General features: G+C 44.2%; 1 protein-coding gene across 4 annotated transcripts in view; it reads left to right on the top strand.

Annotated features, from left to right (window-relative positions):
- Positions 1–27,274, top strand: part of mdga2a (MAM domain containing glycosylphosphatidylinositol anchor 2a) — a 194,790-nt gene that overhangs the window by 67,498 nt on the left and 100,018 nt on the right. For 2 of the 4 annotated variants that reach the window (XM_048974881.1, XM_048974883.1), the window contains exons 3-5: positions 6,045–6,219; positions 23,260–23,456; positions 25,547–25,679. In XM_048974881.1, the coding sequence (XP_048830838.1) occupies positions 6,045–6,219; positions 23,260–23,456; positions 25,547–25,679 (505 nt within the window). Of the gene's footprint in view, positions 1–6,044; positions 6,220–23,259; positions 23,457–25,542; positions 25,680–27,274 lie in introns of all 4 variants that reach the window. The other 2 variants (XM_048974880.1, XM_048974882.1) reach the window with 1 other exon arrangement.

Consider the following 27,274-nt stretch of genomic DNA (forward strand, 5'->3'; position numbering starts at 1 on the left):
GCCGTCCGTTAATAGAGCGGGTGGGTGGCAGGCTCCACGAGGCCTCCGCTTTCTGGACGTGGTGTCTGCGGCGCCGGGTGCCTGCGGGCAGCATCTCACGGATCGCCTTCGCATGCCCTCCGGGGAACGTTCCGGAACATATACAGAAAGCCGCAAGTAAATATAATAAGTTCACAATTACTCTCCTATGTCCTTCATACAATGAGATGCTTACTTCCAAGCCTGCTGCAGGCTGTTGATTAATAGCACATTAACAAAGGATCATATAATAAATAATAACCTCATAAAGAGTAGCAGCGTCGGACAATAATGACAACAGGAGCAGCAAATAACGCAGACAAATAACAAATAAGGCAAAATGGCAAAATAAATCAACACTGAAGCAACTAAGCAGAGATGAGAGCGATGATGGTTGAATGTGTAAGTGATCAGCTGCCGTTGAACAGCCCATCGGTAAGTGCTGATGTTCCTGGTAGAAGATGGCCGGGTTCACAGTGACTGGAGTCCCTGATGATGTTGCCTGCTTTTCTGCGGCGTCGTGTGGAGAAAATGGCCTGAAGTAAAGACAGATGTGTGCCGGTGATGGTCGGAGCAGCCATCTGCAGACTTGGCGGTGCTCAGTGGTGCTGAGGATGGATTCCATCATGCCTCTGTAGGTGAGGGTTGCTGGTGACATCTGGTCTTCTCCATTAGACCTCTACATGTGTGTGTTCGCCCGCTATATAACCTGGATGGCTTTTGGATGCCACCTGTGCCCATGCAAAGATAAGGGAGCCGGGGGCCGGTGGCACGCCCTGGGGGCTCCCCGCTCGCGAGGCATATGCCAGCGTTTTCTCCAAAGCACCGTGGCACGGTTTGCAAAGTGGGTATTGAAAACAGCCAAAGAAACAGATGCATGGGGACATTGCTAGATGGACTCCTATCAGATGGATTGCAAACTGTATAACCAGGGCTGCCCATAAGGGGAGAGAATGGGGGAGATGTTCAGGGGCACAGACACTAGGGGGAGCCCACGAGTGTGTGAGCATGCATTATGGAACTTCGGTGGTCAATAGAATTCTTCAGAGGTCCAACCACATCTTTCTGTGGCCCAACGTGTGACAGGTGTTCATGGAGCTCCGTTGCCAGGCGCAGACGAGAAAAGGCTACAAGAAATCACAGCAGGCTTCAGAGCAGTCCACAGAAAGGTCATATCAATGGTGGTGCCATATTTTTCCGTAGATGGAGGCAGTGAGCCACTGTAACGATACCACGATATCTGAATGGTACAGCAGGGTATACCTAAAATGGGCTGTCAACGTTTACTACGGCTATGCACCAGCATCCCGGTGCTCCTCTCTGCTTAGCCTATAGAGGGAGCCTTCGAGAACATCTTGTTTCCTGTGATCAGTCCCAGTGCCTGGCCTGTGACACAGTTCAGAAGGCGATGTGGTAATGGTATTGTTTCTATGTGTGTACACAGACTTCAGTTGCATGGCTATTATAGAGTGGCTGTCAGCTGCTAAGGTCTTAATAGCATTTTTATGGTGATTTATTCTTTTCCGTCGATTTGTTAATGCCCTCATCCAGAGGGATTTGCAGTGCTTACATTTTGTAATCGTCTGTGCCGTTCAGCCCAGCTGAAGACCCTGCTGCTCGTCGGGAGCCCTCGTCTGTCTGTCGGGAAGGGTAGGGCGGGGGTTTGCGTTCCAGCCAAGTGGTTTAGGGACAGACAGAGGGGCGGATCAGTTGGGGCGAGAGGTTCCGTTCTGGCGAGTGAGGCCGCGAATGCCTGCAAGGTCTCTTCATTGCTGTGGGCATTGGGCGAGGGGGCATCCGTCATGAAGCGCTGGGTGAAACCTGTAGACCGTGGCTTCCGTACCAACTGAGCCGCCTCGCTGCCCCCACTGCTTGCTCCTTCCCCGCAGCCCTCCCGAAAGCTAACCTTTTCCACTAAAAAACAAAAAAAATAAAAACAATATTTAATTTTACAAATGAGATGCCTGGGCAAGCCTCCAAAAATAAGCAGAATAATTCTCCTGAAAAATCCCTTAAGCACTTGAGTAATCTTGCCATGAATACCAGTTATAAATCACCCTTTCATGAAATTTCAAATAATAATTCATTACATGGAAGGAAGATTTATTTCTTTATTTATTGTATATAAATATATACATATATATACCTATTTGAAAAGTCCTGTTGATGATGTTACTATGAGATGGTCATGTTACAGTATGTGGAGGATATACCAGAGGATAGTGCAGCAAGGCCGAGCAGTGAATGACACTCAGTACTGAAGGGAAAGTGCTTTAATTGGCTGGAGAGAAGCACCCTGGATTATCTGCACTAATGGAAACAAGAAGCAGGATTTCACTGGTTCTTCATCTTTAACTTTTGTGGGCATGCGTCTTGACATGTGGCGGCCTGTAAATAGTTAGCACTACCAGCTATTCTGTATTTTCCATCTTATTTGTGGTGGGTGTAGTGGTGGTTAATGTAGAGCTGAAGACTCGCTAGGTAGTCTTTTCATTCATACCTGGCCCATTGGAACTGTTTCTCCATTTTTTTTTAAGGTTCTATTTTAACTCTTCAGTCCAAGTGAAAAATGGCTCCATCTGTTTTCTGATTTAATAGTTGTAAATTGTACATGAAATGGTTGCCCATGTTTTACTGTTCACACTGATTCTTAAATGTTGCGTTTAGAGACAGACTGCAAGAATAAAGAAGAGTGACTTAAGCGGGACTGGGCTACCTGGCATAGGCTGCTAGAATAACTCGCCAAGCAGCTCAGGCTGCTAGAAACATAGGCCATCTTGTGCTGTTTGCTCAGCACACGGGCCAGCTTGCATGGGCTACTAGACACAGTACATCCTGTGTGGTTCCTCTGGCCAATATGGATGGGCGACCAGGCACATTGGCCAACTTACCAGACACATACACCACCTGGGTTACTGGGCACATCTGCTAACTTGCGTGGGATTAGCAGTATGGTAAAAATTAGGGTAACTTATTTGACTAGTGTCATTCTAAAGTAAATATCTGTCACTTTTGAAGTAAGCTGTCAAGGATTCTTAAGGCTTCCGATATAGACAGTTGCACAACATGTTTAGAAAACTTTGGAACAAATTAAAACTTTATATTTCTTCTGTGTGTTGCTTTATTCCAATATTCTCAGTATTTGCGGACTTCTGTCAGTGCTGTGCCTTATGCAATTCAGGCTAAATAAATTTGTCATATTCCACCCCTCTATCCCCTTGTAAGGGAATGTATATTTCTCTTGTTAATTTTGAGTCACTGCATTTACTGTGTTATTTCCAGTGTTTGTTGCATCATAGGAGCCGCAAGCCACAGGTTCATGTTCCAGTTGCAGTGGTGAGCCTTCCGTTTGCAGGAATATCTGTAAATGAGTTAAACTGGCAGGGAGGAGGGTTCACTGAGCACCTGAGTCTATGGAGAGCAGCCACTGATAAGTCTCCTGAATTCTGAGGCGGCGTTATCCCTAACCAGCAGCGATAGCCTTGTAAACAAAGCCTCTCTTCCCTCGATCTTCAGTAAAGCATGAAATGGATTCCCTGGCTTCGCCTCGGCGCCGCACCAGAGGGCCCGGCCCCCGCTTTCCCTCGGCCCACTGCGCATGGCACCCCCCTAAGTTCCCCGTACGAGTTTGATGCCGCGAGGAATTGCTCAGTGTGCCTGTGGAGAGCGGGAAGGTGCAGCTCCGGCACGATTGGCAGATTCCAGGGAGTCATTTGTAGGGTGGGGGGGGGGGATGGGCGGGGGTGCTGTCAGTGAAGTTCGTAGTTCCTGGTCTCCCCTTCTGAATCGAACCCCACAGGTTTGGAGTGACTCCAGAAACCGCCACCCCCCTCCCTTGTTTGCACAAGAGCTGTGCGGATGAACGGGAGTGTTGTTGCAATGTAGGTCACCCCACACAGGAGGCCTCAGACGAGCCCTGCGGGGCTTTGCCAGGCCTGAATGGGCGATTAGCTCCGCTCAGCGGCTGGGCTGGCGCACTCCGTGTGCCCCAGGGGGACTGCAACAGCCCTCAGCAGTGCCGCTGCTGTGCTCCACCCATGATCAATCACACATAAATGTAAAGGTTAGCGGTGGCATGCGCTAATAGGGAAAAAAAATGCTTACTCTTCTTCTAATAGTTCTGGATATCCCCCAGAACTGCTTTGAACCGGTATATGTTTGGCAGGCCCAAGTAATTTCTAGTTCCCTGCTCTTTTGAAGTGTCCCTTACATATGTGATGTATCCCTCCCCCCCGACAGAATTACCTTATTAATTTAATTGCCATGCGAACCATGTTGTGTATCGAGTGTGAAAAGTGAAGGAAATATTCACATCGAGTACCGTAGCTCTGGACATTGGCCACCTGGCTGTCTAGCGGCCGACCAGGTGGGAATGTGATCTCAAATGATCTGAGTGAGCACTAGCATTTGTACGATATTCAACTGACTATTTGAAGTGTAATTTGCCTTGCATTGAACTTAATTGGCTGCAGTAGCCTTGCACATTGCTCAGGGTTTGACCTGTGTTATTAATACGTATTTGTAAACTGCGGACTAAAATAAGCTGAGTTCTTTTCAAATGAATGGGAAACACACAAACTCACATTGCATAAAATGCCTTCTGAACTGAATTAAATACTTCCAAACTAGGCACCGTGGTAGTACATCAGATCTGTTTCACAGGATAACAGAAGTCAGAAGCTTTGTCGGATGAGGTGCAAAACATATACCGTTATTTTACATTTTTATACTAAAGGAAACATCAGTGGCAAAAAATAGCATTAACATAAGGGGCTCTCAGCTCAGTCACCCCACGAAAGCTATTGATGAAAACATCGTCGCCTATTCAGCTATGTGATGCAATATGCCAGAGTTACAGTAGGTGGCAGTGAGCTGTCATTTCAGGCTGCTAAAAAGCACTGAGACTTGAGCTAATCTTATATAACTGAGGATTATGTTTCATTTGTGACTTATTGATTGTTTTTGCCTGTTGTTACCCTGTTTTGGTAAGTCCCCTGAAATCCTGGCTGCCTCCAGGCAGCTCCTCGAGAATAATTCTCATGGCTGCAATTAAGTTTACAAAAGCTGGTCCCGGAGACACAGCTCCACTCTCCTGCACCTTACAGAGACATTCAAAGAATCCCCTATTGCTACTTCTAAGAGGAGCTGAATAAGTGCCACTTGTTTGTGGAGAGTTAACCTGGCTGGTGATAAATAGCTGCAGTTGGAAGAAGAATGACTAGGTGTAACGTTTTCCTTGAAACTGTAACATAAGTTTCATATTCATTTGAAGCGTATCAAACTGAATATGGTTTTGCATACCACCCTACATACATGAATATCAGTGGGAATCCCTCTTAGCAATGGAGGTTGTTTGTCACAGTTGGATTGTGCGATGTAGCCGATTGCTACTGTAGGCTTCAGTTCTGGTTACATACAGGAGGAGATGTTGTACCTTTTCACATCTTCTCCGCTGTTTTGGCCAATGCCCCAGCTTGCCCTTGGTTTGTGGTCATGTGTGTTAAGATGCTAATATGTGAGAGTCCTGTGGTTGATTTGCGTCCCCTCCAGGGTCTATCACAATTGCGCCTGCCAGGATAGGTTCCAGATCACCACTCAAAATAAATGAGTAGTTAATGACAATGAACAGATTGTTGGGCAAGCAAATGAAGAGTACAACTATTAGGGCGAATACTTGAAGGGGCCAGCTTGTAGGGTAAGTACATCAGCATAAAACCTTTAGGGCAAATGCTTGAAGGGTACAACTATTATGGAAGTACTTGAAGTGGTCAACTTGTTGGGTAAGTGCATCAAGCATAAAACTATTAGGGCAAGTACTTGAAGGGTACAACTATTTGGGCAAGTACTTGAAGGGTACAACTATTGGGGCAGGTGGGTCAAAGGGTCCAACTTGTAGGGTAGTATAAGTACATAAAGGGTTCCACAGCAGACGCTTGAACCAGGAATGTAATCTGCAAGTTCCCAGCTCTTTATAGTGACACATCCTGCTACATTAACTCCACCTCCTTATCCTTGTTGCCGCTCAGATACGATGGACCAAGACAGCGGGCAGCGCCTCAGATCGCTTCCAGGACTCCAGCGTATTCAACGAGACGCTACGTATCGCCAAGATCCAGAGGCACCAAGGGGGGCGCTACTACTGCAAGGCTGAGAACGGCCTGGGCTCACCCGCCATCAAGTCCATTCGCGTTGACGTCTACTGTGAGTGGGCATGGGTCAAGATATGGCCACTGGTTCATCCTTCCGGGTTACCCACCTGGGGCAGCTCGCCGTTCGTCTTTGATTCTGTTTTTTTTATCGTTAGATTTTTTACTGTGCAGTTCATTTAAATGCATCTATCCTTGTGCTCTCCTTGAGGAGGTTGCTGGAGGATTGCCATGTGAACTCAGAACCCTTTCCAGTTTATATTTTACATCCCTAACCGTTGGAGTGCATGCCGGATGGTGTGCTGCATCCCAAGGGCTGATTTACTATTCTGCCTGCTTGCCATTTTGTTCTGCTGGTTTTAAGCAGGTGCAATCTTATGTTATCTCACTAGGAAATTGCTGCTCAACTACACTGCCTCTCAATCCTTAGTCAGCTGTCATTATGGGGAAAAAAAATATTTCCCATATTGCAAGCTGCGACGTGTTAATATTTATAGTTCCCCATTCAATCACAAAAACTTGGACTTCAGATCAGCGGTTGCAGATTCTGTCTCCTTCTGTTAGTGTCTCGGTGATGAGCTTTAGCCGTTGGGAGCTAATGTGCTGTTGCACATTATACGTGGTTTGACAGCTTGCGTCTCTCTGTAGAAAGGCTTGCTTCATTTGGACCTTACACATATACCCCTATAGAGAGTGAGAGTTAACAAAGATGCGAACTCTTATTATGTCAAGGCCGTTGTAAGGTTTATTCATTGAAGGTGTGATTCACTAACAAACTGGTTCAAATTTTTGAATGTATGGACTGGCCACTGAGTTTACGAGTAGTAAAAACCGTCAATTCTTTTCAGTGCATTTCTAACCAATTCCAGGAACCAGAAACAACACTGCAAATCAACATTTTTCAGGCTTAAATTTTATACAGTCCGTCAACTGTGTATCGTCTTCTGTCAAATATCAAATCAGATTTTTGAAAGGGACTAAATGCTTTTAAATATGATAAACCAAGATGTTTAAATGATTTGTTCTAACAAACCATTTGTAGGCCACATCTTGATAAAAACAGCATAAATGTGAGAGAAAAACAGTTTCTTTAAAAGTTGTTATCAGCTCATTTAAGAAAGGAAACATGTCCCAAGCTCGGAAGAACAAAAGAGACAGTCTAGGTGTTTGCTATGTCGTATCATTCGTCTGAAAGTCTTTTCCAGATTATTCATAAGCATAGCCAGACCACTAATTCCGGTTTGCACTGGACGTTGTTAGCACATCACACTGTCAAATCAAACGTTGGTCCATCGGGAGTGAAATATGGAGCATGGAGTGGGGTCACACAGAAGTTGGCTGTGTTTCTTCACCCTCTCAGTGCGCCTTTATCTTTTTTTGACCTTCCGTGGAAGTTTCACCAGCTGCAGAGGAAAGACAAGATAGACCATATGGGAAAGCGATACTGACAGGGGGCCAAGATGGAAGTGGCTTACCAGGGAACACTAGGTCTGCCATTGATTTTATTTCATGTATGCCAAGAGGCTCATCCTTTTCTGTGACTCTGCAACTCCCACCCCACCCCCCCCCCCCAAGGTGTGACTTTAGCTGGTGCCTCTGGGAAGCGGTGATTGATGATTGACTCCTATTATAGCATCCTGGCTATTTTTTTGGATTTTGAGACCTTACTCATTCATTCATTCATTCATTCATCATTTATTCATTCATTCGTTCATTGTTTTGAAATTTGCCGTGTAATTCAATTCTGAAGCATTTCTCAGCAAGCTGCTGCTTCAGTTGTTCCCTGGGTAAAGTGTGGTTTGGCAAAGGCTATGCTCTATCAAACACAGTTCAGCAGCATTATTCACAAGAGGGGGAAGAGAGCGGGGGGGGGGGGGGGGGGGGGGGGAGTAACATCAGAATGAACATGTCCAAGAATTTTTCATAAGGTGATTTTGGAAGCCAGTTGAAAGCTTAGTGCAATGTGTGTGCAGTGAGTGAGCCCATTGTTGTATAAATCTTAGTGGTAAAGGCTGAAGACCTCAGCAAGCAATTCAGGTCTGTTGTTTAAGACCCGACGTCATATACAGTAGGACATGATATCCGCATACAAGATATTTTGAAAGCCCTGTGTAGGATGTTCAGTTGTTCTGCCTGAGCTTTCTTCGGTTCGGTGGCCTTCAAAGAGGTAATCTAAGGTATGTATGAGAGTGAGGTACGATGGGGCTCACACTTCCCAGGATGCATTGCAGGCGAGGGGAAAAATTTGGGGCAAGTCACAGCATTTTATAATGATGCTATGGTTCTCCAGCATGGAAGCACGGGGAATTATATGTACCGCATGTAACTCATTAAAAAGGCATCTGTAACCCTTTGCTGTAGTTATATTTATATCTAAACTTGCTGACGATAAATGCTTTCTTGCAGTTAGTCTGTTTTAGGTCAATATTTTTGAAAAAATGCATGTTTTTTAAGCTAATTAGTGGTAGGATCAGTCCAGAGCTTGCATTGCAGGTAGACTGCCGTTCTTACCACCTGAGCATAGGCACGGGAACACGAGCTCAGCACGCAGAAAGTCGGGTCTGCCAGTAGACTTTACTGAGGTTCTTTTGCATCCTGGGTACCTGTTAACAGTTAACAGCAGTACTCTTCTTAGAAAAACAATCATAAAGTCGCCTCGGAGCCATTGTAAGAAAGTTAACGTGACACGAGACGAGAAGCGATGTCGCACCTGAGATCTTCCTGCTTCAGGGGGCTGCTCCGCTGGGCTTGTTTTCCAGCCATCGTGAAGTTTAAGATGAGACTGTGGGTGGATGTTTATTTTTTGTGTGCTTTGCTCCTTCCATTATAATTCAAATTCGAAATGAGCGTGTTAGCATAAATTAAATTGTAGCGTATTCAATGGGCCCGGTAAATTGTTTAGCATTGTAAATGAGTTAATTGCTATCCAACCAAGTTGCTCTGCATAGATGCCATTGCTATGCCTGATATAAATAAATTAGTCTCGGGAAAATGAAGGGGTTCCCTAAGTGGATTTAGACACCTGTAGCACTTTCTTCCAGTACATGCCCCCCCCTCGCTGGGGTAGCACAGCTCTTCCTGGTCACCTCAGTGTTCACTGGGTGCTGATAATCCTCACGGCGGCAGTGATATTAGCCTCTGCTCTGTCAGCCCCTTAGCGGAGTGCACACACGTGATCCCTCTGCCCAAATGGAGGAGCACCACCGAGTGGCCTGTGTTTTCAGCTCACCACTCATCAGTCTCCCCCCAACTTTGAAACCAGCAATTACGATTTCATTCTGTAGAGTGGATTGCCCCAGCTGCTAGCTGTCAGCGTTAGCGCCCACGTCATCGCTCCTATCTGCGGCCGAACGTGGACGGAAACGTGACATTCCTCTGCTTTCCCTGCAGCCGTGGGATTTACTCTTTTTGTCCTTGCATTGTCTCTGCGCCTCAGATTTTTCCCTTTTGATCTTGACCGTGGGAAACTGCAAAACGAGATTAGGTGCATCTGTAGCCAAAGCAGCTTTCCAGTAGACAGAGACTGTGATCGCCACAGTGCTGAATGGCTGGGGATCCTACATGCTGACTTGCCGCTGATTAAACCCCATCTTCGGCATTCCTGCCTAAGAAAAGAGACCAGCTGTGTAGCCAACGTGACGCTGGGGCATATTAAAATTGGCCTGTCACAATATGAACTGTTTCAAGAGACCCCCACGACAGTTAGACATGAGGAGGGAACTTTGAAGTTTATTAAAGTGTCTGGACTCATTCATCTGAAATGGAGACATTTATACCGGATTCATCAAAGGCCGATTATTATTTCTTCTTCCATAAAAATGGATGCTTTATATCTATAAAACCAATAAAAAATCATTTTCATCTCAAGGAACCTGTGAACATCAATGCTAAAACAAAATTGCCCGAACCAAGTGTGCAGTTATACTCAGAATCAGTGAGAGTAATTTGTAGGTTTGGAGACCACAGCACAGAGACCAGCAGGGCTTACAGTATGTGTCTGTAGGAGGAGGAAGGTCTCTGTCACTCGTGGGAACAGCATCCTCAAGATATTAATAGAGGCATTAAGAAGTGGCCAGAGTCTCATGGAGACACAGAGGAAGTTGCAATCAGTCATCACGGCCGATTCAGTGAGACCCAGGCCACTGAAGTAGGCACCCGAATGAGACATTATGCAGATACTGCTGGTTTCTGGGTATCTTGCATATTGTTTTTTTTTTTTTTTTAATACAGTCCACCCATTGAGGGCTGGTCAGCTTCAGTATACACAAAGGGGAGCATGTGTATATAATGGGTGTATGTAGGTATGCATTATGCATACTGGTGGCAGATACACTGACTTGATCAGGTGAATTATTGGTGTCAGGGAGAACCTGAAGGTTGACAGTTTGAAAGGGACTGAATAAATCAAGGCCAAGGAGAATGTATATTGTAGGTGGCTTCAGTGAACAGAATACATTGTACATTGAACCCAGCAACCGCATTATTGGACTTATTGACTGAGATGAGATGATAATGTTAAATGGATTTCTTACTTCAGGGACACTGTTTTCTCAGAATGGCTCCTTAAGTGCATTCGTGCCACTATCCGGGTTTTAACACATACATATTATTGCTTTAAATGATGTTAATTGTATATATTTAATATGATGGCAACTGCAATGGCCTTTCACCCCCATGTAAATAATTGGGATTTATTTAGGAATCAATTACAATCAATCAATTACAAATCAACAATCCATTATCACCTCCCATTCAGTTTTACTTTAAGGATCACTCTGTAGAAAATGTATATCCATCCATCCATTTTCCAAACCGCTTATCCTATTGGGTCGCGGGGGGTCCGGAGCCTATCCCGGAATCAATGGGCACAAGGCAGGGAACAACCCAGGATGGGGGGCCAGCCCATCGCAGGGCACACTCACACACCATTCACTCACACATGCACACCTACGGGCAATTCAGCAACTCCAATTAGCCTCAGCATGTTTTTGGACTGTGGGGGGAAACCGGAGTACCCGGAGGAAACCCCACGACGACACGGGGAGAACATGCAAACTCCGCACACATGTGACCCAGGCGGAGACTCGAACCCGGGTCCCAGAGGTGTGAGGCGACAGTGCTAACCACTGCACCACCATGCCGCCCCCAGAAAATGTATATGTACACAATAAATCTAAATGAAAAATATTTTTATTACACAACCATCATAATTGGCCCTTCCCGGGAGAAAGAAAGAAAAAACCATGAAACAAGTCAAGGTAAAGCTCGGGGTCTGGATAGGTTTACAGGACGCGGGGAAGGACAAGACTCCTCCATCTAAACTGGCAACCCAGCCAGCTGACTCTACAGTCCAGGGCTACGTTTCCCACAATCTCCCCTTAGCAGCTTACACAGTTGGAGCCCTTCAGTTGTATGGTTACAACTATGTATTGCTAACGCTGTTAGCAACTGTGCTTTCGGGACACGTACCCCAGGAGAGCTGCCCCCATCCACGTCCCCCCCCCCCCCCACGATAACATGTATTCTTTTTATGAATGACTTGCTGTAACTAATGTCTTATATTTGACCCATTTTCTTAAGAATGGAACAAATGCTTAGTATTTGTATAAATTATGCAAACTTATGCTTCTGTAATTAATGGGAATTTGTAATTAATGGCAAGATTGTAGCCTCTCATTATTCTTACAAGGACATCCTTTAAAAGTTACGCATGGCCTTTATCAGTGCGCATTAATAAACATTTATGTTAAAATATCATTCTGCCATCACAGCTACTAAACATTTCCTCGCATTCAGGAGAGTCGAAAAATATCTTCAAATGGTCGACCAAATGGAAAAGTGTAAAGGTCATTCCCTCAGCACAAAGTTGATGGTAGAATTAAATCACTAGTAAAGTCCTGTACTCTTACTGAATGAGGAGTTGCTCAATAGTTGGTAGAGAACCTCCTTAGGACTACCTCAGCTGGATGTGTTAGTTGGAACCACAGGCCAAGACATGGAGGCATAGTTGTACAAGGAAAGGTCAAGAAGAGCAAACAACCATAGTCTAGTAGAAGAAGAATGAGGAACTGAGGACAGTGACAGTACATGATTGTCTGATACTCTGATTGGCTAACAGCTGCTAGCTCAAAAAATAAATAAAAAAATAAATGGCCTTCTCAGTGATGGGGAAGCTTTTATTCAGTTAGCTGCTCAGGCTCCAGACAAATTGGAGGGATGATGGACTCTGGCAGACGACAGCCAGTCAGTGGTTCACAGATTGGGCCAGGAGGCAGGCAAGACCTCGTCATGCGCCCCTGGGTTGCAGCAGAAAAAGCGATATGTACGGCTCGTAGCGAGACCCAGCGCCTAGCAACGTCGCACAGATACCAGTTTCTTTACAATGCACATGAACTTATGAATCCTTCAAAATCTAATTAAAATAAGAGATGAAAATAAAGTGAGTAGTGGAAAATTTCTATTGATATTGATGTGCTAGCTTATTGTGGCATCATTCCGGGTCTTGAACATGTCTTATTAATCACCGGCATACTTTAAACCTGCAGTCCCACTCAGCAGCTGGTAAGAGCTCAAGGCCAGATCCCGCAGGGCAGCCAGGCAGAAACATTGCAGGTAGCTGGGGGCGAAATGCTTCGGTCATTTAAGCTTTAACCCAGATAGAACCCTGACTCATGTACGGCAGCGGTGATACTAGTAAGACCAAGAGCCGGTCTCCCAGAGCCGGTCTCCCAGAGCCGGTCTCCCAGAGCCGGTCTCACAGAGCCGGTCTCCCAGAGTCGGTCTCCCAGAGCCGGTTTCACAGAGTCGGTCTCCCAGAGCCGGTCTCACAGAGTCGGTCTCCCAGAGCCGGTCTCCCAGAGTCGGTCTCCCAGAGTCGGTCTCCCAGAGCCGTCCTACTGGCCCCGCAGGAGGTCTGCTGATCTCCCAAAATGGGCCATTCTTCAGAATGCTCTCTCTCGTAAGGACACACGTACGTTTTAACTATGCTTGCAGTGCATTACCGACCTTGCTTGCACGCTGTTATGGACAGAAGCATCTGCAGTGTGGAGAAGCAATTAAAAAGGCCAATTGGATGTTGGGTTACATCTGTAGGTGAGTGGAGATTAATTCAAGGGAGGCGATGCTAAGATTGTATAATTCTTTGGTAAGACTGCACATAGAATGTTGTGTGCAGGTTTGGTCACCATACTTAAAAAGGACATCAACCAAATACTTCAGTGTTAGTTCAAACACAAGAACTCATGGCCATAGGTGGAAATTAGCGGGAGAACATTTTAAACTGGATTAGAGAAACCACTTCTTTACGCTGCATGTAGTTAGAGTATGGAGTAGTTTTCCCGTTAGTGTAGCTAAAACCTCGGGTCCTTTAAATCAGAGTGAGATAAGATTTTAACAACTGTGAGGTATTAGTCGAATTCTCCCCAAACGAGCTTGATGAGCCGAATGGCCTCCTTTCATAAATTTCTTGTTTTCTTATGTTCTTATGGTCAATAAATAACTGCAAATGTAAATGGTCAATCCACAGGTTGACAGCCATCACATGTACTCTAAGATCCCAGCTAAGAGGGCACTCGGCTGTTCTGTGGAGAGCAGCTAAGCAGTTATCCGGCCTTCATTAAAAGATTGGGTTTGAGAGAACTCCATGCAGTGATGGTGGCCATGAGTACCAGTAGGTCCACACTGGAGCAGTGCTTGTGGCTCTGCCAGTTAGGACCATACAGCTCATTTATAAGGGCTTTGTGTGAGTGAAATAGCCGCAAAACATTTGTACGCACATTTATACCAAAATATTTTTTACATATTTACAAAGCAGTCATATGCACATTTTTGGATAAAACAAAAATGCAGCAAAAATGCATATTTAAGATGAAATTGAGCATTGAGCTCGTTTTGGTGCTAAAATGCACATTAATAAATAAGCAACATTTTCATTATATCTGATATACTGTACAAGTAACATTCAGCATTTCCTTTATTTTTTAAATGAATGAATCTATATAAGCAGCAATATATTTATTGCATGGAATCTAAGTTAGATTTGTATGTAGCCTATTGAAAAATCAAAGTATATGCACTCTAATGTATAGTAATCACTCTCTTTACATTTGCGAGGGTTAGGGGGTGCAAGATTCCCACGAATATGAAAATTGTGGATAGTCCTTGGGCCCCCTTAACCTCAACCCATAACACTCTGCTGGTCTGAGCAACACCATAAAAAGCCTACAGTATTTATTGCCAATGTCTAAACCAACGGTACTGTACACTTTACATTTCAAAATAATTTGTAATTTTGGTGCCACTTTAGAGTAAGGCTACCCATATAAATGGTTTATGAACGGTTTATAATCTGGTTATTAATTAGGTTGTAACAATTTGTGAATTATTAACAGACAATTGTAAACAAGTTATAACACTGTTTCCTTTTTCTTAATGAGTTACTACCATTTACGAGTGGCAAAAGGGAGCCTTATTGTAAAGTGGTACCGTAATTTAATTGTTCACAGCAAATAACTGAAACGGAAAATCTGAATTTGTTACCATTTCACCAGCGACATAGAGGAGCTGAACGTCGGTGTTCGGTGGATTTTAAATCTGACCATTTTGTCTATTTCTGTCTTTGTCTGGCCTGTTGAACTGACCACATTAACAGCAAGGGGCCCTGGCCACTATCCGGCTTTTGGGTTTTTTTTTAAACCACACTGTTAAATGTACTACCAGATAATTGGTTTGCCGTCCCTCTACTTCAGACACTATTAAGACTGCACTTAAAAATTCCTTTTTCCCCCTCTTGTTTGTGGTTCCACTGTCTCCGAATAGCTGTTAGAAACATAAAACTTATGTTTATATGTTTGAATTTTACTTTTCGTATGAACATTTGTGACCCTCCAGCACAAAACTGTACACTTGGGTCAAAAATTAGAAATTAGAATTATGGTATCAAATGAAAGAGCACAAAAAATCCTCAAAAAATATCTAAAAATACGGCCATGCGACTTCCGTACGGTTTTGTTCTGGAGGGTCACATTTCGTCGGCCACAAGAATGCACTATTTATTTATTTATTTATTTATTTATTTATTTATTTTTATCAATGAGCCCCGTGTGCCTGTCTGTTGAAGGTTGTTGGTTTGAATACTATGTCAGGCAGGGTGATCATATCACTGCAGCGCTCTTGAGCAAGGCCCTTAAACTGCCAAATAAACAAAGAAATAACTCCAGGAGTGCCAAAAATCCAGGCCAAGATTTCGTTTCAACCAAGCAGTTCAGTGCTCTATGAGTGTGACTCTTTATCCTCAACTAGTTGAGTGTTTTATACTGCATCAGAACTGTATTCCTTTTTCAATAATGCAAATTAAAACTCGTACTATAACTTAAATGCTGTACTAGTACAAACGTGAATGCTGGAAAAACTTTTAAATTGTGGAGCTACAGAGAGACAGGAGTAAGCAACTGTTTCTTTTACTCTGCCTGTCTGTTTCTAGAAGCAAATTACCTCACTTGAGTTAGTTTATAAGCATGGTTTGTGCTATTGATCATTAGATCTAACAGGCAAGACTGATTAAGATGTTACCTGCCCATGTTTAGTTTGTGGCCTGACATAGCCATAGCTGCATCGCCTGATCTCCTATGGCGTATGTAAGGTCTGCATTAGGGATGGTGTTTGAGATTTAAACATCTAATGCTATAAAGGCAAGTTAATTTTGTGAGTATTGATTAATTCTTTCAGTATGTAGCGTTTTGTAATGCTCTCCAACTGAGCTGTGCTTTTAAAGCTGAAGGCTTTCTTAATTCAAGAAATAAAACAAAAGCGAAAGGCATTGTAGTATTGGCCTGTGACATCAAACAGCCACCTCCATCACGAACCTGTGACAAGCACCATAGCCGGAGCGCTGACCTGATCCTCTCTGAAGCAGTGGACCAGGAGGCTGCCTCCCCCATCGATCCACTGGTGTCACACCATCCCAAAGGGCTAGTTTTTCAGCTGTTTTTGCAGCAAGAGGTAGCTGACCACAGCTGCCACAGAGAGCGCTGCTTCAGGCTACAGACCATACTTCAACGCGAGTATGTTAAAAGCACTTATGACTTTCACAGGCAAAAAAATCCCACTTATCTAGCTGACATTGTGCCTCGCGAGGTCCTTAGGCCTTCAGCCGGAAATCACGGCCATGTCAAGCAGGAGAATCAAACATTCACAAGTTAAAATCCCTCCTTCTTGCAACGAGTGTCTATTTTTAGGTAGGTCTGGGGCATAGCTCTGCTAAAAATATCTGTACCATACTCTGGGTTCAGAGAATCAATTTTTTGTCGCTGTACGTAATTTACAACTTCGTACTAGCTAAAGGGAAACCCACTGTTTTGAGAGTTTGTTTTGCCGGATGAGACAGAGTTATTGTTGCCGCGTTCGATTTATTTTTGTGCATCTCAAAATCTGTGTTACCATGACTGCTGGCTGACAGCTGTCCTTTTAATCTCTGGAGGGAGTAACTGGGGCTCTATGAGAGACACACAGTTAATCTGCACGGGGTATTAAAAGCTATATGAATTATTCCCCTGATACATTAAGCAAATGTAAACAATTAGCGGACAATCACTGGCATTTATGTACTGGCACCCTTCAGCTCAGCCTGTACCTCAACCCTTCTGCATTATAAAAGTCATTCACTAATCTTGGATTAAATATTGCAACACTGTTACATTGCTGGTTTACAATTTGAATTTTGTCGTGATTGCAAGTACCGTACAGCATATTGAAATATTTTATATTAACACACATTTTTTTTCCTGTAGACTTACAGGAAGCAGGTAAACATAACTAATCAGTTCTGAGAAGTTTTATATTCAAACCTTAAGACAAACACCTAAGACCATGTCTGCTGTGTCATGCTGTAAACTGATGTTTGCTAACAGCTCAGATACAAAATATTTAATATATAAAACTAAACAAATAAAGGAAAATAGCTATAGCTATGTTATGTTTCCCTCTCTGGGATTCATACAAGGCAGCTAATACCAGCATGTGGTGGCCAAACTCGTTCCTGCTCACGCTTGCTCTCTCTCGCTCTTTCGCTCTCTCACGCTGTTGGTTTGGCAACACGAAACACGAGCGGACCGCTCATCTCGGACATAATGAGCTTCCCTTTTTAACGCTGAAAGCCGAACCACGAGTGTCAGAGAGGTCTCTGGCATTACATGTAATCAAGCTGAGATAATTATTAGCTCAGCGCGACTGTGGCAATTCCAGCCTGTCCATGACTTATCTCTGACGGCTTCGCCAGCCTGACGTATGTATTTTTTTTCCTCACAAATAACTCTCCGAGGTGAAAGCTGCACATTAGGACCCCATCCCTGCCCCCCTCCCACACACACACAATGACACACAGTCCAGTGACTGCTTGTGTGTGGTCCCATTACAGTAATATCACTGGTCTTTTTAAAGCACAACATTACAACGGTCATTTACCATAGGTTTATAAAAAGCCATTTCTAAATAGCAGACAAAAAAGGAGAAAGACCTGAAAAGTAGTGGCAAACTAAAACATGAATCGTGCAAATGGTTTATTATTATTACTCAGTATTATACAGAGGTGACAATTTCAGGTCCATAAAGTAAAAATCCACACCATAATTTACTTTCAACCAATCAGATGAGTATAAAGAGTCACAGTCACGGAGTACTCATGTGCTTGGTTGAAAGTAAATCATGATCTGGATTTTTATTTTCTGGACCTGAAATTGCCACCTCTGGTATTACACATTATCATTAATATTTTGAAAATTCAGGCCACTTTTTAGGTGTTATAAGAGACGTGGGTTATTCATTCCTTTTCACGGTTCCTAAATGCCTTGCTGACTTGTTTGAAAAGTGGTTAAGTATTCAGATTGATTAAATGTGTAAGTGCACTCAAGACTAGCCTCTTAAGAGATGAGCCGAGCCGACATCCCACCTTTTGCTCAGTCCTCCGTGATCATCTTCGAGAGAAGATGATGCAGAGTCATTTCTGCCTATCAGATGTTCGGAAGAAATAGCAAAAAATACACACCACTTGCCAAACATATATAGTGTATAATGGTTAATATCAAGCATCTTTATATTTGGAAAAAAAGACAAATATGTGAGTAATCAATTGAGTAACACAAAGAATACCTTCATTTTTATGGAAATATCAGTTCTATAGATCAGTGATTCCCAACCGGGGGTACGCGTACCCCTAGTGGTACGCGAGCACATTACAGGGGGTACGTGGAAAAAAATTTTATATTTAATTTCCCTGATGATGGGTAAATATTATCAGCCATTCCATTAGCTGTGCCCTGGTATAGAAAGAAAATCTATCTGGGATGTGTTGCTTAATGAATAACAAACCCAGCTTTTATCAATGAAAAGAGCAAAAAAAGACATAAACTATTGAATCATCAACACATTTGACAAAGGGGGTACTTGTGGTATGAGAAAATCTCTCAGGGGGTACACAATTCAAAAAAGGTTGGGAAACACTGCTATAGATGGTGGCCTAAATAATCTTCTTCTGAGGGGTGCTGACCTGGCATGTGCTGCAGACCACCTGAGACAAAGCGAAGATTGCATGTATGTGCCACAAGAAGTACAGACACTCCTCAGTCACAGACCTACCTGTTTAATGACCTACTTGTGACCGTCTCTCCGACCAGTTGGTATTATACGCTGTAGGAGAACTTTGGGCGTGGAAGTTCTACTCTGCACTGCTCGCTGGTTTTTTTGGGTCAGTGAAGGAAGGTTGTATGCTGTTTACAGTAAGTGACCTTCATTTCGATATGCCATTTCATTTTACACTGAACTTGCGGGCAACTCTTATTTAAATACATTACCTTTAGTTTGATGCATAAGCTTTGTATTGTGGAATAGGGAACCCCCCCCCAGCAGCGTGTAAAACACAGAGGTACTGTACGCAACCTTGAGGTTTTCCTCTGTCTTATGTTTTTGTTACATCTCTGAAAGCAATAGCTGTAAGTTTTTTTTTTTGTTGTTTCATATTTTAGTTAATATATATTATCGGCTAGCTTGATGTAACCTTGCTATGCTAGATAGGATATCTCCTAAGTCTTTTCAGTGTTTGGTTTGTCAGTTTCCCTCAGATTTTCACCTGTCACATATAGAGAAAACACATTGTGGGAAAAGTACACTGTTTATTAGAGAATGCAGTATGCTACCGTATAAACATTTATAAATATACTAACAAAACCAGTACAGTATGATTGAAATATTGGTAAGGAGCGGGTCCTCACCTAAGACAAATTCACTTAACGTCTTAATTGTAGGAATGGAGCTCAGTCGTTAAATGAGGAGCGAGCATCTGAACTCATGCCCAGTGTAATGCCGGAAAATACAGTAAAAGGTACACGACGTAGGGGCCCATAGAGGTACTCACATTGTCTACAGAACTGACACATAACAGCAACTATACATGATGTAGGGGCCCCTAGAAGTACTCACACCTTCTGCAGAGGCAGCACAGAAGAGCTACAGGTTGTAGGGGCCCCTAGAAGTACTCACACCTTCTGCAGAGGCAGCACAGAAGAGCTACAGGATGTAGGGGCCCCTAGAAATACTCACACCTTCTGCAGAGGCAGCACAGAAGAGCTACTCGATGTAGGGGCCCCTAGAAGTACTCACACCTTCTGCAGAGGCAGCACAGAAGAGCTACTCGATGTAGGGGCCCCTAGAAGTACTCACAGCTTCTGCAGAGGCAGCACAGAAGAGCTACAGGATTTAGGGGCCCCTAGAAGTACTCACAGCTTCTGCAGAGGCAGCACAGAAGAGCTACAGGATGTAGGGGCCCCTAGAAGTACTCACAGCTTCTGCAGAGGCAGCGCAGAAGAGCTATAGGATGTAGGGCCCCCTAGAAGTACTCACAGCTTCTGCAGAGGCAGCACAGAAGAGCTATAGGATGTAGGGGCCCCTAGAAGTACTAATACCCTCTGTGATGTCGGCATAGAACAGCAACGCAATGTAGGAGCCCCTAGAAATACTGTCTCCTCTGCAGCTTCCGCACAGGGCAGCTACACTGTGTTGGGGCGCCAACTTCAATTTGTCTCGCACAATAACCGTCGCAAAAAGTAGCAATAATAATAAATAAGCAAATGCATTGTATTTTGATATCAGAATTTGGCCAGAGTTGCTTCCTTCCAAACATGAATCATTATAGATTAAGAGTTCCTGGCTGAAATCCGCCTGCCTTTTAAACATAAGGTTTTACCTCCCACGTGTGCAGGCTGTCTGGATTTTGCAGTTTAGCACTTAAATCGTCAACTGTATGCTTCCATCCATCCATCTTTCATAACCACCTGTCCAGTACAGAGTCACTGTAAAGCTAGAGTCTATTCCAGAAAGCACATGGCACAAGGCAGGGGGACGCACTGTACAGGATGCTTTCATGGGGTTCCTAACTGAGCTACAGTTGCTCTTATCAGGATTTATTGAACAGGAATCCATTTTTTTAAATTAAGAGACACACAACTGTTTTTTTTTCCTTGTCTCATTTTTTATGCCGATATATATGTCATTATATTATAAGTCACCACCTTCATGTCAGAGCAGCAGTGCAGGCGTGTGCACAACACACTCAGTGTGTCTGTTTCAAGGTGTATATGGGGGGAATAGTCTGGAAAACATTGAAGACCAAACCTACTGCACTGTGTAGCTGTCCAAACTTCAATGACAGTTTCACATTCATTTATAACGGATTATCATAAAAATCAATTTATATTTATGTATATCATTGTATATTTATGTAGGTGTGTTTGTGATATTGAGCTTCTAACATAAATTGCTACGATGTGATATGCATTTAATTTCAAAGTTAATAATCTGTAACCAGACACATTGTAAAAGCACTTCGTCATTTTCTCGTATGGGGAATCGGTCATCACAGGAGAAACATGTCTGCTTAATGACTGTCACGGCCCGACCTCAAACTGGAGGTGCTTGAAGTCCGGAGCGATGCATGTCGAGCTCCCGCGAGGACACTAACGTGTCGCCCTTCGCAGCAGCCGGCCAGGTCGCTGAGCAGACTTCTGCTGGTGTTGCACAGAAGGACACGCTATCAAAGAAGACAGAGTCCTTGTTCTTTGCATTCAGTTGGGTCTTATGCTTTCCTCACTGCAGACTGAGGAGCACGTTCAGCTGGTGTTTAAATGATACATTAAGCTTATGCAAGTGGCCCAGCTCCAGTGAGGCTGGGGTGCCTTTGAAAGTCCCTTGTGATTGATACCTTTTTGATCCTATTGAAAATCCAAACTGCTAACTAGGCAAAAGAAAAGAAATATGTATCTATATGATGTAAATCAATAAGGGTCATTTCAAGCACCTGCCATAGAGATACAGAGTAGCTCTTCATCATTAGGGGCATATAGTAGCCATCATCAACTTTCATCAGTTCCCTGTTACTGATGCTCTGCTCCACAATTTTTTTGTATTTGAGATTACTGTAAAGGGGGCGGCATGGTGGTGCAGTGGTTAGCACTGTTGCCTCACACCTCTGGGTCCCAGGTTCGTCTCCGCCTGCGTTACATGTGTGTGAGTTTGCATGTTCTCCCCATGTCGTCGTGGGGTTTCCTCCGGGTACTCTGGTTTCCCCCCACAGTCCAAAAACATGCTGAGGCTAATTGGAGTTGCTAAATTGCCCGCAGGAATGCATGTACGAGTGAATGGTGTGTGAGTGTGCCCTGCGATGGGCTGGCCCCTCTATCCTGCGTTGTTCCCTGCCTCGTGCCCATTGCTTCTGGGATAGGCTCCGGACCCCCCGTGACCTAGTAGGATAAGCGGTTTGGAAAATGGATGGATGGATGGATTACTGTAAGTAAGCATTTTCCTACAAACACACATGTTCGAGTAAATATCATAATTTACTGCGTCAGAATTATTAATGAATGAGCTGTACTGCATAAACAATTGGACTTCTTTATCATTAATAATAATAATAATAATAATAATATGGAATTTTGACTTCTTGGCTATTAGTTTATCAGGGCTCATTCCTCCTGTATTAGTAATAATTGCAAGAGCCTTCTTTTGTTTCTAGCTAGCTGCCTCTTACTGAGAGCACGGTCTTCTCCTCCTCCATTCTAAGAATCAGAGGTTTAGGTCTCCCCCTGCGATAGACTGAAGTCTCAACAATGGCGCATTGTTGAAGAAGTTCCTCTATCATTACTACCCTGCATTCCATTCGTGGCTAAGGGAAGTGTATCTTCTCATCAAAACGATAAACATGAATTTAGCATTACGGCTGCTGGTTATGGCAACATAACTAGCCATAGATATGCATGTGTGAGCAACTAATAGTTGATTGTTTGTCTGTCATGTGTTTGCGGTCTCCCATTGCCCTTTCTAATTGTTAAACATCATGGTTGTGTAGCTTTCATACACCGTTGATTGCTGCTCATCTTCTGTGTGTCAGTTTGTATTCATTTTAATTAGGGCTCTACCTGTTGCCACGGCAACGCACTAGGGCTGAGCGTTCGGGGTGCATGCAGCAGGGAAGGTCCTGGTCTGAGCGAGGACGGTTCAGGCAGGAGCAGCAGTAGTGCGATGCTGGCAGGAAAGGAGGACAGGTTCTGAGTTGTCGTAAAGCCAGCTCGCGTGCTCAGCCTCCTAATGATGTCGTCCCCCAGTTACAGTAATGCTTTGTCATCGAATCCACTGTTCCCTCAGTGCCTCACCCTGGCTTCCGGGTGCGCGGTACCTGCACGGGAACTAAAGTGGCTTTAGCTGAAACTTTCTTTCATTGGTTATGTAGGCCACGTCCGCAGGCACGTGGGAATCCCAGTGTGCACTTGACCTGCCATCCAGCCTGCAGGTTTCATCCAAACTGCCCCTAAGCAGGATACAGGGGGGCTTAGGCTTTGCCAGGGGGTGTGGAGGCATGCAAGGCGGCACACGGCAAGAGAAACGCTCAGGCTTAAGGCCGGCAGTGATCCATGGAATCAAACACCCTTTGCGTTGCCCTGGTAACCAGCGCTCAGCTACTCAACGAATGAAGAGACAGCGTAAAGCAGAAACAGAGAGACCCCCCGACCCCCCTTAGCCTGACTACTCTCTGTTGTGTCCACCGTGCCCACAGATCTGGACGACCCCATAGTGACTGTGCACCAGAGCATTGGCGAGGCCAAGGAGCAGTTTTATTATGAGAGAACGGTGTTCCTGCGCTGCGTCGCCAACTCCAACCCCCCTGTGCGCTACAGCTGGCGGCGTGGGCGCGAGGTGCTGTCCCAGGGCTCGGACAAGGGGGTGGAGATCTACGAGCCCTTCTTTACACAGGTAGGCCAGAGGCCTGTGCCCGATCGGACCACAGGAGTCCTATTACACTTCATATTGCACTGCATGAGGATCCAACTTCAGTCCACCTTATAGACATTGAAAAAATCTGACAGCTTGCTCAAAATCTTTAAGTAACCTGTCTGGCCAAAATTTATGGTATTATGATACTCAGTCTGACCTAAAACAGTCAATATGTGTACACACTAGCTAATCTCTTTGTTACATCAACCAATCCCTTTGCTGGACCTAACCAACACTGAGTCAGCACATGTAAGCATGTGTAGATGGACCTAAATTAGCCCAAGAAAGACGGTAAAGCTACTTTAGAAAGAGTTATAACATAAAATATATAAAAGTTTAATTTTACAAAGTAGAACAGAGAGATATTGTTCTTCAATAACTGTAGTGGCTTTATTTAGTTATTTGCTTTTCATAGCTTTCATTTCAAGGAACTTTTGTTTTACTATTGACTATTTGTTTAATACATCTTCCTTGAAAAGGGATTTTTTTCTTCAGAACCTCAGTTTGAAATGTAGTGAGAGCATAATTTCGGGGACATTTATCACATAACCTTGGAGCCAATTCCGGCAGTGGTGGTCCACACTGAGCAGACAGGAGATTGATGGGAACGATCCGGAAGGAGAGACGCTGTCTGGCTCCCCGGCAGATGAGTCGGGGAGCTCATCGGCAGCACCGTGTCGCTCACAAAGCCGTGTCACAGAGGCAGATAAAATGCAAAGACGGAGAAGTGCATATCCCGTAAGGGGTCCGCACTGGTAATTTGCAAAGGCTGACAGGTCACATGGGACCTTCCCGCATTCTTTTATTTCCGATTCCATTCCTCAGTGGGGAGCACCAACATGCAGGAGATCTGGCGACGTGTTGGACGTTCTGAAGCATTCCCAAACATGTTCCATGTTGCTTTCAACTTCGTGAAAATGAGGCTTTTCCCTACAAGCTTACTTACAGTACCTTACATGGCTGTACCGGCTGTGAGCTCCCCATACCATGGTTCCTGGCAGAGGTAGAAGGTTCATGTCCCGAAAGTAAAAATCCAGACCAAGATTTTGTTTCAACCAACTAATTCAGTGTAAAGAGTCACAGTCACAGAGAACTCAGCTGGTTGGCTGAAACAAAGTCTTGGCCTAGATTTTTACTTTTTGGACCTGAACTGTCCACCTCTGGTTTCTGGTGTTTCAGCAGAACTCCAGTACATAAATTAAAGCCATCCTCCATCTGTAGTCTGCAACTGGTGCCCCAGTGAGCAAAAAGTGAACTTGTGACGAATCAGTTTGCCTAAGAGTATTACAAAGCTGTTAGAAAAATATCAGCACGCTTCCTCATTTGACACACTTCCTCATTGGTCAACGCCTTTGTTCGCTGTGTCCTTTCCCTTCACACATGCAGAAATATATGTCAATCTTGCGCTTCTATTTCAGCACTGAATAGGAGTATGTTTGGTCTGGCTTGAGATGGTTCACCCTTCCACACAACTTTGCATGCTGCACTATAGCGTCATCAAACAAAACAAAAAAAAAAAAAAAAAGGAAAATATGCTGGTTATGACCTTCATAGGGTGAAACCCTAGAATAATCAGTCTGGATGTTGTCAATCAAAGTAAGTAGACTGAGGTAAATGGTCTGTGTTAGGTGTGTGCAATTTCCAGTGTCCCTGCTGTGGGCAGGTGGTGTGCGTGAGGTAGAGTTTCCTTTCAATTAGTGCCGGATTGACTAATATAAATCTAAAACACCAAGTGAGAAGACCTCTTCTCCAGATTGCAGTTTTCAATCGCACCATGGAGTGCTAAAATAAAAACCTGTGGCCCTTGAGGACTGAACTGCTTATTATTAATGTTCTGGGCAAGGTGACAGACTACAAAGACCTTGGAAAGCTTTTAACTTCAGTGTTCACAAAACATACCAAATTATTCATTCATTAAAAATGAAAATTGTACTGATTACTGTATGTCTTCAATGGAACTTTAGCGACTGATAAGCCAGAGCATGTCAGTAGGAGTTGCACCTCACGGGGGCGCCGTGAGGCAGCGTGACGTGTCTGCTGTACACCGTGGCTGTTGGTCTGAGTTGCAGGGGGAGACGAAGATCCTGAAGCTGAAGAACCTGCGGCCGCAGGATTACGCCAACTACAGCTGCATCGCCTCTGTCCGCAACGTGTGCGGCATCCCGGACAAAAACGTCCTCTTCAGGCTCACAAATAAAACAGGTAAACTCAACTGGGGGGGACGTGTCTGTTCCTGGGCCCTTTGTCAAAGGAGTCACGGGAAGAGCTGGGGAAGGTTTTACAGTTTGAAAAAATATCCTACCGGCTGGATCATGCAATAGCAGGGATCATTTCCCATTCAGAAACTTGCTGGCAGCTTCAGCCCCAGGTGCCACAGTGTCTTAGCACGTATTGCTGTTCTCTTACATCTCCTGTGTCCTGGGATCAAATATATCCCTATCCTGTTTTTATGCCCCCTGGTAGCAGTGTGGGTTTTCTCCAGATATGTTAGCTTCCTCCCCCAGTCCAAAGACAGGCTGTCTCCATCTCCCGTTGCCTCAGAATTGCCCCCAAGAGAGCCTGTGGGCGTATGCCATGTGTTGTGATGGACAGTCCATGGTCTGGTTTTGCCCTACGATCAATCATCACCAGGATTGTCTCCGACCCACCACTAAACTTTACGACCTGCAAGGATAGAGTGGTTGGTGTACGGGAGTGTGTTAGTTTTAGCACTGAGTAAACCTTTAGTATTTTTTTCTTTTTTGATCCCCGCTGACACTCGAACTATTTCAATTCCTCTCTGGCACAAATTAATTAGCTGGGCGAGGTTCCGATGTAGCTGGTCTCCAACTCCACTTTACCCTTCTAAGTCAAACTTGTCTTGAGCAAACGGTCTGTGGCCCAAGACTTTCCCTTATCTGCTCCTGTGGGGGGTTCCCATTTTTCCACAATAAAAGAGCAACCGGCTGGTTTTATCGAAGCCCCCAAAATTTCTCCCGGGTGACAGCTTGGCTACACCAAAAGCACATAATGATAGAAGGGGATGCCAGGCCGGCCCTGAGCACCCTGGAGATTGTCTGCTCTGCCCTTCCCCGGACCAGCACTAAAACAATTTGTACCTCAGCATGTGCTGGATTCATCGCTAGGCAAGCTGTTAGCCCCTCTGGCCCAACATAGGCCCCACCATTCTCTTGTACGGTCATTGGCCAGAACAAACCACATGACGCCGAGTGTAATTTCTGTAGGAACATTGTTCTTTTGTCTTCGTGTACCTTATATGCTGTTCTCCATGGTAAGCTCATCCTCACAGGAAGCCATCATCTTTGATTATTTTTGTTCCTTCCATTGTTGACTTGGGTATCTTTGTTTATTATTGAAATTACTTTTTTTTTTTTTTTATAAACAAGACAATTTTCAGATATAGAATTTCAGGAACTTATGAAAAAGTAAATAAAATCCAATTCTTTTTGCCTGTAAATTTCTTAATTTTCTTATTTTTAGCTAATGCCACTTACCTAACTTAAAAAGGTACACATTTATTTTGTTGTATAAAATCATTTTAAGTGTTTTTCACCATCCTCCAACAACCAGGGCTCCAAATAGGGTACCGTTGTCAGAAGTCCAGCTGTTTACCCACAACACAACCTCCCACTAGTCTAAATGTCAGGTTCTGGGAAGCTGTGCTGCATTGCTTGCGTTCCTGCTTCTGGGTTCTCATTGAGGCACTCGTCATTATATCTACTCAAGCCTGCATTACGTAACGCCCTTGAAATATGGGAGCAAATCATTTTGAGTTAAATTCGTAAGGCCAAAGCTGA

This window comes from Brienomyrus brachyistius, chromosome 14 (genome assembly GCF_023856365.1).
Source record: "Brienomyrus brachyistius isolate T26 chromosome 14, BBRACH_0.4, whole genome shotgun sequence".
NCBI classification, from domain to species: Eukaryota; Metazoa; Chordata; class Actinopteri; order Osteoglossiformes; family Mormyridae; genus Brienomyrus; species Brienomyrus brachyistius.